General features: G+C 51.2%; 1 protein-coding gene across 1 annotated transcript in view; it reads left to right on the forward strand.

The window, feature by feature from the left end:
* Nucleotides 1-12,667, forward strand: part of ZPLD1 (zona pellucida like domain containing 1) — a 395,074-nt gene that overhangs the window by 198,408 nt on the left and 183,999 nt on the right. The window contains exon 8 of the mRNA XM_069636318.1: nucleotides 9,268-9,351. Coding sequence (XP_069492419.1) covers nucleotides 9,268-9,351 — 84 coding nt within the window. The remainder of the gene's footprint in view (nucleotides 1-9,267; nucleotides 9,352-12,667) is intronic.

A 12,667-nucleotide genomic window follows, 5' to 3' on the forward strand; every position in this document is an offset into this window, starting at 1 on the left:
CTCTGAACCCCACTCTCTCTACCCCCACCTTCTGTATCCCCACCCACCCTACCCCCACTGTCTCTACCCTGAACCACCCAGCCAAGCCCTACTATTTCTACTACCCTCAATCTCTGTACCCCAACCCACCCCACGCTCTATATCCCCACTGACCTGACCTTCATTCTCTCTACCTTCACCCACCCTACCCCCACTGTCTCTACCCACACCCACCATCTCTATCATCACCTACCCACCCTTCTTCCACTCCATCTACCCTCACTCACCCACACCACCCCTTATCTATATACCCACCCCCCCACCATACCCACAGTCACTGTTTCCTATTCACCCACCCTACCTCCACTCTCTACCCCCAACCACACACCGTATGCAAATCTGTCTCTAACTTCACCCACCCTAGCCCACTCTCTCTACCCCCACCGACCCAGGCTACTGTCACTCTCTCTAACCCCACCCAGCCTACCTCTCATCCCCCTCTTTACCACCTGCAATCTGTATACCCACACTCACCCTACCACCACTCTCTCTACGACCACCCATTCACCCCTACTCTCTTTACCCCCAACCACCCTACTCTCATTCTCTCTACCCCAACCACCCACACACCCAACCTGCACTCTTTCTTCCACCACCAATCTACCCCCACCCTACCCTCACTCTCTCCACCCCAAATTGCCCCACCCCCAGTCTCGACCATACCCTAACTTTCTCTACCACCACCCACCCTACTCTTTGTCTCGACCCACACCAAATCAAACTACACTCACTCCCTCTGACCCCACCCACCCACCCACCTTACCCTCACCCTCTCTACCCCCATTCACCCATCCACCTTACCCCAACTCTGTCTTTGCCCACCCACCCTAACACCACTCTCTCTACCCCATCTACCCACACTACCCCCACTCTCTCTACCCTCACCCACCTTACCCTTACTCTCTCTACACCCAATCCAACCACCCGCTCTCCTTACCCCCACTCTGTCTTCGCCCACACAACCTACCCCCACTCTCTCTAACCCCACCCACCCTACCTCCTCTCTCTACCCCCACTCACCCACCCACCCACCCACCCTACTTCTACTCTCTCTACCCCAACCAATCTACCCCCGGTCACTCTATAACCACCCACTGTACCCCCAATCTCTCGACCATACCCTCACTCTCTACCCCCACTCTACCCACACTTTCTCTACCACCACCCACCCAACCGCCACTCTTTCTACCACCCCAATCTCTCTACAGTCACCCATCCCACCCTCTTTACCCCAACAACCCAATGCCACTCTAACATACCCTCACTTTCTCTGCCCACATGCACCCACCCTACGTTTGCTTTCTCTGCCCTCGCTCACCCTATCCACACTCTCTCTAACCCCACACACTCACTCTACCACTACTCTCACTACATCCACCAACCCTAAGCTAAATCTATCTAACCCAACCACCCACACAACACCCTCTCTTTCTACCAACCCCAATCTCTCTAACCCCAGCCACAAAATACCCTCACTATCTCTAATGCCACCCAACCATCCTATTATCACTTTCTCTAACCCCATCCACCCACCACACCCTCTCTCTCTCAACCCCACCAGCCCACCCTACTCTCACTATCTCTCCCACCACTCTCCCTACCCCACCCTCTCTATCCCCACCAACGCTACCCCCACTGCCTCTACCCTGAACCATCCACCCAAGCCCTACTCTTTCTACTATCCTCAATCTCTCTGCCCCCAACCAGCTCACATTCTATACCCCCACCCACCTGACCCTCACTCTCTCTAACCTCACTTACCCACCCTAACCCCACTCTTTCTACCTTCATCCACTTTCTCTACAACCACCTACCCACCCTTCCTCCACTCTCTCTACCCTCACTTACCCAGACCTCCACTCTCTACACCACCTCCAATCTCTATACCCCCACCCACCCTACCACCTCTACCCCCACACACCCTACCTGCCACTTTCTACACACACCCACTCTACCCTCACATTCTACCACCAATCACCCACCCAACTCCCACTCTTTCTACCACCCCATTCTCTCTACCCCACCCACCTTATCCCCACTCGCTACACACTCACCCACCCACCCACCCTAACACTACTCTCTCTACCCTCACCTACCTACCATACCCCACTCTCTAACCCCCACTCCTGGTCTCTGTACCCCACCCACCATACCCAATCTACCCCGACACACCCTTCCCCCACTCTCTCTACCCTGACCCACCCCACCATCTCTACCCACCCCACAGTCTCTTACATTCCCTCACTCTCTCTATCCACCTGCACCCACCCAACTCCCACCTACCCAGAAATCATTCTCTCTACTCCAACCCACCTACCCCCATGCTATCTACCCAACCCACATTACCCCCACTCTCTCTACCTCCACTCGCCATGACACCACTCTCTCTGCCTCTGACTATCCACCCATCCCCCGTTCTTTCTACCACCCCAACACCTCTAACCTCACCCACCCAACCCTCTCTATCATCACCCACCCCACACCCACTCTCTCTAACACACCCACCCAACCTACCCCTACTCCCTCTACCCCGACCCACACTACCCCCAGTCTGACTACAACCACCCACCCATCCCCTCTCTCTCTACCCTACTCTTCCTCTCTCCACCCCCACTTGTCCACCCTACCCTCCGTCTCTCTATCTGACCCACTCTAGACCCATTCTCCCTACTACCACCCACTCACCCTACCTCTGCTCTCTCTACACCCACCCACCTCATACCCACTCTCTCTACCACCAACCACCCACCCTAACTCCACTCCCTCCACAATGCCCTGACTCTCTACCCTCATCCAAACACCCTACTCCCAATCTCTCTAACCCCACCCATCCACTTTCAATAACCCCACCAATACAAGGTACCCAACATATTCTACCCCAACCTACCCAACCACTATTCTCTCTACTCCACCAACCTTACCCTCACTCTCTCTACCCCAATCACCGACCCAATCCCCATTCTATCTACCACCTCCATGCTCTCTACCCCCACCCACCCCACCTGCTCTACCCCCACCCACCCCCACTCTTCCTACCACATCCACACACCCTACTCTCACTCTCTATACCAGCACCCACCCTACCCTTACTCTCTCTGCAAATAACCATCCAACATACCCTTACTCTCTTTACCCCCACCCAATTACCCAACGCCTACTCTCTCTACCCCCACCAACCCCACACTTACTCACTCTAACCCCAACCATCCACCCAACCCCAAATCTTTCTATCACCCCAATCTCTCTACCCCAACCATTCCCACCCTCTCTAAAACCACCCACTCCATCCCCACTCTCTCTAACATAACCTCCCTTTCTTTCCCTTCACCCACCCACTGACCCACCCTATTCTCACTCTCTCTACCCCCAAACACACTCCTACTGCCAGTCTCACTACAACCACCCACCCTACCCCCACTCTCCCTACCCCCACCCAACTATCTCTTTCATACACCCACTCTCTCTACCCCAACCCACCCACCCTACTCTCAATCTCTGCATCCAACTAACTCACCCACCCTACCCTCACTCTCTATGCCCAGACGCACCCACTCTACCCTCACTCTGTCTACACCCGCCTACTATAACACCACTCTCTACCCCCACAAACCCACCTTACCCTCACTCTCTCTACCCCAACCCACCCTACACCCACTCTGTCTACCACCAATATCACTCTCTCTACCATCCCCAATTTCTATACCTCCATCTACCCATTCATCTTCCCACACACCCTACCCCGGCCCTCTCTACCCCAACACACACTACCCCAATCCTTCTACTGCACCCACCCACCCAACCCCCACTCTCTCAACCCCACCCATCCTACCCTCACTCTCTCTACTCCCAACCACTCACCGAAACCACATTCTTTCTACTGCCCACAACCTCTCTAAACCCCAAACGCCCCACCCACTCATCCCCCACCCACCCCATCCCTATTCTCTCTACCATACCCTTTTTTTATCTAGCACCACACTACACTCACTTTCTGTACCCCCACCCTACCCTTGCTATATCTACCCCCACCTACCCACACCACCCCATTGTCTCTACCCCAAGCACCTTACCACCAACCTCTGTACCCCACCCACGCTACTCTACTCTCTTTACCCCACCCTCCTCTCACTCTCTCTACTGCATGCCACCCTAGCCTTACTATCTCTGAAAATACCCATCCAACATACCCTCAATGTCTCCAACCCCACTCACCCACCCGACTCCTACTGTCTCTTATCTATACCCCAACCAACCCTACCCTGACACATTCCACCCCAACCACCACCCAAACATTACTCTTTTTTCTGCCCCAATATCTCTGCCACAACCAATCCCATCCTCTCTAACCCCACACACCCCACCCCCACTCTAAAATACCCTCACTTTCTCTGGCCCCACACGCCATATTTTCACATTTTCTGACCCACCCACCCACAATACTCTTATGCTCCCTACCCCCACGCACCTATCCTAACCCCAGTCTCACTACCATACCCTCACTCTCTAACACAACCTACCCACCCTATTCTACCTCCAAACCCACCATACGTTCACTCTCTCTGAACCACAACACCCATCCTACCCTCACTCTTTTTACCGATACACACACACCCACCCTACCCACCATTTCTCTACACCAACCCATCCACCCTATCCTAATTCTCTCTCTAACCTACTCTCACTTTCGCTGCCCCCACACACCTTATGCTCACTTTTTCTTCATCACCCACCCACCCTACTCTCACTCTTTCTACCTCAACCCACCCATCCTACTCCAACTCTCCCTGCCCCCACCCATCCCACCCTTTCTAACCCCACCCACACCACCCCACTCTCTATAACATACCCACCCTTTCTCTGGCCCCACCCACCCTACTCTTGCTTTCTCTACCCCACCCACCCTACCCTCACTCTCTCTACCCCAACCCGCCCATCCTACCCCATCTCTCTACCATAACCTCACTTTCTTACCCCTACCCTCTCTACCTCATCCACCCTATCCCCAGCCTCACTTCAACAACATACCCTTGCACCAGTCATTCTACCATACCCTCACTCTCTCTCTCTCCCACGCACCCACTCAACCATCACCCTCTCTGCCCCACACACCCTACCCCCACTCTCTCTACCCGTACCCACCCACCCTAATCCTTCTCTCTCTACCCCATACATCTTACCCCACTATCTCTTCCCCACTCCCTCTCTCTACCACCCCAATCTTCATATCCCCAGCCACCCCACCCCACCCTCTCTACCCCCACCCACCCTATCACCACTACCCCACGTACCCAATGTATCCCTTCTCTCCCTACCCACCCACCCTACCCTCACTCTCTCTACCCTCACCCAACCATCCTAGTCTCACTTCCTCTACCCCATCCCCAACTCTCTCTCTAACATATCCTCACTTTCTCTGCCCATAGCCATCCACTCCATGCTCACATTCTCTCCATCATCCACCCACCCTACCTTCACCTTTCTACCTCCACCCACCCATCCTACGCCCAGTGTCTCTACCATACACACACACTCTCTATCCACACCCACCCAATGTTCACTCTCTCTACCCCCACCAACCCACCCTGCCCTCACTTGCTACACAAAAACCCACCCACCCTATTCCCACTCTCCCTACACCCACCCACACCACCCCACTCTTTCTAACATACCCTCACTCTACTCTTTCTTTCTCTACTGCCGACCCACCCTACCTTTACTCTCTCTACCCCCACCCAGCCACCCTACCCCATCACTCTACCGTGCCCTCAGTCTCTCATCCCCCACCCAACCCCTACTCTCTTACCTTCATCAACCCTTCCCACCCTCTCTAATCCCACCCACACCACTCCACTCTCTCTAACATACCCTCACTTTCTCTGGCCCAACCCACCCTACTCTCACTCTCTCTACCCCCATACACATACTACCCCCAGTCTCTCTATCATACACTCACTCTCTCTACCCCCACCCACCCAGCGTACCCCCACTCTCTCTACCTGAACCCACCCATCCATACACCAACTTTAACATGCCCTCATTTTCTGTCCTCATGCTATGCTCACTTTCTCTATGTCACCAACCCACCCTACCCTCTCTATCTTTACCCCTGCCCACCTATTCTACACCCAGTCTGTCTACTATGTGCTCACACTCTCTACACCCATGCACCCACCCTACCCACACTCTCTCAACCACCCTAATCTCCATACACCCACCCAACCCTCTCTGCTCCCACACACCATACCCCCACTCTCTTTATCCACACCCCAACCCCTGCTGTCTACTGCACCCACTCTACCCTCACTCTATCTACCCCCAACCACTCACACAACCCCCAATCTCTCTGCCCACCAATGCAACCCTCTCAACCCCCACCCCACCCCTAATCTCTCTACCCCATCCACCCTCTTCCCAGCCTCACTTCAACAAAACACCCTACCCCCAGACTTTCTACCCTAACCACACTCTCTACCCCACTCGCCCACCCAACCGTCACTCTCTCTACCTTCACACACCCTACCCCCACCCTCTCTACCCACAACCACCTACCCTAACCTCACTTGCTCTACCCATCCACCTTACCACACTCTCTCTACCCCCACTCCCTCTCTCTCTACCAGCTGCAATGTCTATACCCCCACTCATCCCACCCTCTCTACCCCCACCTACCCTACCCCTTCTCCCTCTATCCCACCCACCTTAACCCCACTCTCTCTACCCCCACTCACCCTACTGTCACTTTCCCAACCCAATCCACTCACCCTATTCTTACTTTCTCTACCCCCACACACCCATACTACCCTCTCAACCATACCCTCATTCTCTCTACCCCCACTCACCTACCCTTCCCACAATCATTTTACCAGTACCAACCAACCCTACCTCCACTGTCTCTGCCCCATGCCGTAACCCAATCCACATTGTCTCTAACCCCACCCACCCATCCTACCCCCACTCTCTCTGCCCCACCTACACTACCCCACTCTTTCTACCCCCACCCAACCTACACCAATCGACCCACCCAACCCCCAATTGTTCTACGACCCTCCAACTCTCTACCCCCACACCCCTCTCTCTCTACCACCCCATGTCTATACCCCCACCCACCCCATCCCTACTCTCTCCCCGTCCACCCTATCCCCAGTCTAACTACAACACACCCTACCCATCTTTCAACCATACCCACACTCTCTCTACACCCCACTCACCCACCCAACCCTCACTCTCTCTACCTCCACACACCCTACCCCCACTCTCTCTATCCTCACCCACCCACCCACCTTACCCCCACACTCTCTTCCGCCCCCAATATCTATACCCCTACCCATCCCACCCTCTCTAGCCCCACCTATATTACCCCAGCTCTCTCTACCCCACTCACCCTACCCTCACTCCCTCTACCCCCACACACTTAACCTTCTCTACCCCCACGCCAACCTCACTTCTCCTAACCCAACCAACCTACCCCCCTACAGCAACACCTCCCCTACCCCCTGTCTCTCTACAACTACCCACTCTAACCTCACTCTCTCTATTCCAACCATCCACCCAACCTCCTCTCTTTCTTCCACTCCCAAACTACCCCATCCACCCCACCCTCTCTACCCTCACTCAACCCACTCCCTATACCCCTACTCACCATGCACTCATTCTTTCTAGCCCACCCACCACTCAATATTTCTGCTCCCACTCACCCACCCTTCCCTCTCTCTACCCCACCCATCCACCTCCCCCACTCTCTCTACCCCCACCAGCCTACCTTACCCTACTCTCTGTACATCCACCCACCCTGCCCCCACTCTCACTACTCTCACCCACCTACCCTAACTCCCCGTATATCCCACTTACCCTAACCTCAACATCTACCACCACCCACCCAAACTACTACTGCTCTCTCTACCCCATCCACCCTACCCCCAGACTCTCTATAACCACCCACGCTATCCCCAGTCTTTCTACCATTCCCTCACCCTCCCTACACCCACTCACTCACCCTACCCACAATCTCTTTACCGCCCTGCCTCCAATGTCTCTATGAGACACCACCCACCCCATCCCCACTATATCTTCCCACACTCAACCTCCAAACCCCACTCTATCCCTCCCATGCTACCCCACTCTCTCTACCCCACCCTCCTTACCCCACTCTCTTTACCACATCCAACCACCATACTCCCACTATCTGTACCCTCACCCAATACCCCCACTCTGACCCCACCCACCCTACCTGACACTCTCTCTATAACCCAAACTCTCTGTACCCGCCCACCCACTAACCCTACTTCCACTTTCTCTAACTTTACCCAAACTACCCCCCTATCTTTAAAATCAACCACTCTCTCTAACCCCACACTAAGCCCACTCTCTCTACCAGCATCCACCTACCTCCACTCTGTCTAGATATCCAACCTCCCTATCCCCCACAGATCCTACCCTTACTCTCTCTACCCCCACCCACCCCCACTCACTCTGCATAGCCACCTTCTCTCTACCCCCACTCACCCACCCAACCCCCCACTTTCTCTACCCCCACCCGCCCCCCACTCTACCCCAATCTCTCTACCCCACCTACCCTCCCAACCCCCACTGTCTCTACCCCTACTCACCCCCACTCTCTCTACCCCCACCCTACCTCAATCTCTCTCTACCCAACCCTACCCCCTCTCTTTACCCCACCCATACACCCTACCACCTTTATCTCTCTATAGTCCCACCCACCCTACCCCCTTTATTTGCCCAATCACCCACCCACCTTATCTACCACTTCTTATCCTTTTCTCACTCTCACTTTATTTCTTACCCTCTCCCTCTCACTCATATATCCCTTTGCTCATCATCGATGGCACCCTCTTTCAATGGCTTCCTCCCTTGCTCTATTCACCTTCTCATTATCGTTCACACCTGCATCCCTTCTCGCATCCACCTTTAACACTTTGCACTCCCCTTCTTGCACTCTGGTGCCTATAAATGCAAAATACAAAGAACAGCAGTAAACGCCAACACTATTGGCTTTTCCATTGCTTGTCTTTAAACGGTGTTGTGACTGACTTACCTCTCAGGTACATCCATTTTTCAGGTTTCTGCACTCTAAGACACTATAATAAAAGACACTTTTTCTACATGTAACGCTCTAAGGTCAACTTTTAAGATAAATTAGTTTATGTACAAAATAATTGATAGTTTTTTCAGTTTTTCAAACTAATGATTTTCCTGTCAACTTATTTTCAGATTTAATGTTTTGCTAGACCGTTGCTATGCTACCACGTCTCCTTTCCCAGCTAATTCTAGCAGCTCCTATGACATTTTTGTTGGGTAAGTTACATTTGTTTGCACAATTTGAAGTAAACCTTCTTTAAAATGTTAAGTATCATGTGTGTTTCACGACTGAGGCAAGACCTCATTGGTGTAGCTAAGCCCCATGGGGCTGTACTCTCTGAAGCAGGAATGCAGCGGTGTGCCTCTGAACGACATGCAAGGAAACAATAAAGGCACAGTGATTTCAACAGTAATCAAATACTTTAAAGCTACAGCAAAAATGTCAATGAAAGAATGTAAAATCGAACTGTTTGTTAAATTTATAATTTTGACCTATATATCAAGCTTTTAGATTTGAGTAACGTAAGTGAACTTCTCTGCCCATAGAATAACACGGGGTTTAGACTGACATTGTAATACCAGTTTCTCGCCCAACCAAGAGGACTAATTGGATAAACAATTGTTTCAGTCAAAAACCAGCGTTTCTTGGGTAGGGTCTGGGTATTATTCAGTGTGCAGGGATACCAGGGAGGTGACGAGCAGGGGGTAAATTATAGCTTTCCTAAATTAGTCAGACCTCTGGTAAAGCATTTTCAAAGGTGGGAATGATCAATATTCGTATTCCCAAAAGAGACCGTTTTCAGCATTGAAAACAAGAAAATATGTTTGTATAGGTAGCAAAGTGGTGTCTGTGGCCTGAATGCCATTGTGTCCCGACATAAACCAAATGCTCCAATATTTTGTTAGCATGCCTAAGAATTAACTTCTAGGTCGTAAGCACTCTGAAGGGACTGGGAAATGAGGGGATATAACTGTGAAAATGGCAGATAGTAGTTCCTGTAGAAATAGATATCTCTCATTAGCTCCTTCTGCCTCGCTCTGAGGGTACTTCTCAGAAGCTTAGTTCAAGACCTCAATGCTGGGATAATTTGACTTGGAAATCTTGCAATTGAAATAGCTAATTTCGGATTCTGTCCTGGTAGATCGCATCTGGGATGTTTTTTATGGCATTAAGTCCCCGTTCCAAGGGCTGGAACGGGGGTTAACGGTCCGGCAGCCCAAGTTATCGACCCGAGAAGGAACAGGGGCTTAAGGCTATTAGCACCCTGGTAGGGAGAATTCTCAAAAATGTGCCAATTTCCTCCACCTTAGACCCTCCAGCTCTTTTGCTAAACTTTGGGACTTTGAACTTTTCAAATCAATGTGTTTACTGTGTTTGTTTCTTTTGGTTATGGAGTCTAACCAACTCTGTAGGCATCATATTTTACACAATTGTGTCACACAGCACCTTCAGTGCAGTGGCACAGGGACGTCTTCCAGGCTTCCCAAGGTTTAAATACCTTCTCTTGGATCAACTACTGTTTCCCAGAACAGTGGAGTGAAATTGACTTCACTTAGTACTGTACATTTCTAGACCCAGCACACCCTATCTTACAATAGAGTGCTGGAGGGGTTACTTAGTATCCCCTATGTCTAGTTACTCATGTAACAGTCAAATGTTACCCTTTCCCCTCAGAATTGCTGGTGGCAGTGGTTTTACAATGAACTACCATGATTTACCCCAACCACGAACTGTTCGCAGCTCCGGTAACGAGAAATCGCGGGAGCCATGTTTTTCAAGATGGCACCTGAGCCTCCTTTGTTAAAACGGTTCCCGGTCTTCTTTTTTCACCATGTCTTTGTGGAAAGGTCCTTCTAGAGTTTTTCTCTGCACACCAAACTAGGTTTGCTCTCTTTGTTAATTCACCTTTGGCAGGCTTCAGGAGTGAAACACGCCTCTGGCGCCCGAGTGTCTGTGATGGGCAGAAAGTGAGGGAGGTGCCCGAAACGCCCTGTGCTTAGTCTCCTAGGAGACCCAAATGCACTCTATGGTGATTGGCTGGCTGACTGTCCGGCAAGGACAGCCACCCTGCTGGGTGAGTGACAGATAGGCTGGAATGAATGGGAGAGAACTGAATAAAAGGGGAGTCTTTCGGCTTGGAAGGCAGAGTCGACCACTGGACAAAGGAACCGAAGAAGAGCTTGAAGAGGATGGTGCTGCAACTCCTGGACCGTTGGTTGGCCCGGTGAAGCCCTGCTGCAGGTCCAAATCGCCAAGTTTGCATCGACAGAGAAGCCCTGCAAAGGACGACTTCTCCCTTTGAGTTGGTAGGACCAATCAACTCCCAAGTAAGCCACCTGTACACCCATCTCGGAACTGGTTGAATTTCCTCAGAGTTGCTGCAGGAAACCGTACAGCCAGGGAGAGGGAAAGCAGATTGTGTGCATTGCTTGTAAGCTGACCTAAAGCTTTTGGAAGATCCTCCGGACTCCCACGAAGCTGGACTGACCAAGCCTGACCCCTCTCAGTTGAGTACGAGACCTCAGATGTGAAGAAAGTCCACCCTGACAGCCAGGAACAGAGCTTATTGCTATTTTCTTTACCGCAAGGAGCTGAAACGCGAAACAGCCACTGAAAGTAAAGTTTGCCAGTTGCCAGCTTTAACTGTGCCAGTACAGTGCAGGAGTCCCCCGATGTCCTCCCTCTTGTCCCCACGACTGATGCCCAGGAATTGTGAGATCTGCAGAGCTGTACAGGAACAGAAGTCTTCAGCTGCATCTTTTTCTTCTTTACTAAGGTACTGTAAAACTAGCCTAAGAGAACTTACCTTTTACTGTGGAAGTGCTTGTATCTTCTGCAACTCACAAGTCTAATCAGCTTGTGGCCCTACATTTGATTCTTCTTTTTCTCAAAGACTCCTAAGAACTTGTGCAAAGACTTTTCCATTTACCTACCTGAAGTGTTGCATCCTATACAAAGACTTTGGCCTATTGACTTTGGCTTAGCCTATTGAATTGAATGACTCTTCTCTTACTATCTGAAAATATTTGCCCTGCTTATGAATATTTGTACATTCTTGTGTTCTAATAACCTTTGCCTTTTACTTACATTTTAAGAGTATTCTATATGCTTGCAGTAAGGTATTAATGTCCCCAGCACCCTTGTCATTGAAGTCACCTGTGGGTGTAAGTTGTATCTGTGGGCCATCCCAAAGGGCCTTGTCTGATCCAGAAACGCAGAGTATATAGTATTTGTGTGTATTTGTGTGTTACTAGTATATTGCTCCCTTCTAAAGAAGGCTTTATAACTGACTGATAAATACATTATTAATTGTTTATGCAAGAAACCTTGAGTGTAAGAGTTTATTTGAATACCTGTAACTGTGAATCTTTGTGTAACTCCACTACTACTCACATTTCCCCTCTTGAGATAAGCCTGGCTGCTCAACACACTACCAAAACTGTGTAGTACAAGCTTATACCAAAGGTTGGGTTGCCTATACCTGTAGTCATAGTTGTTTGTAGTGTTCCCCCAGGGTACTGCAGTCAAACT

Source organism: Ambystoma mexicanum, chromosome 7p, assembly GCF_040938575.1.
Source record: "Ambystoma mexicanum isolate Mex_15411 chromosome 7p, UKY_AmexF1_1, whole genome shotgun sequence".
In the NCBI taxonomy this organism is placed as follows: domain Eukaryota; kingdom Metazoa; phylum Chordata; class Amphibia; order Caudata; family Ambystomatidae; genus Ambystoma; species Ambystoma mexicanum.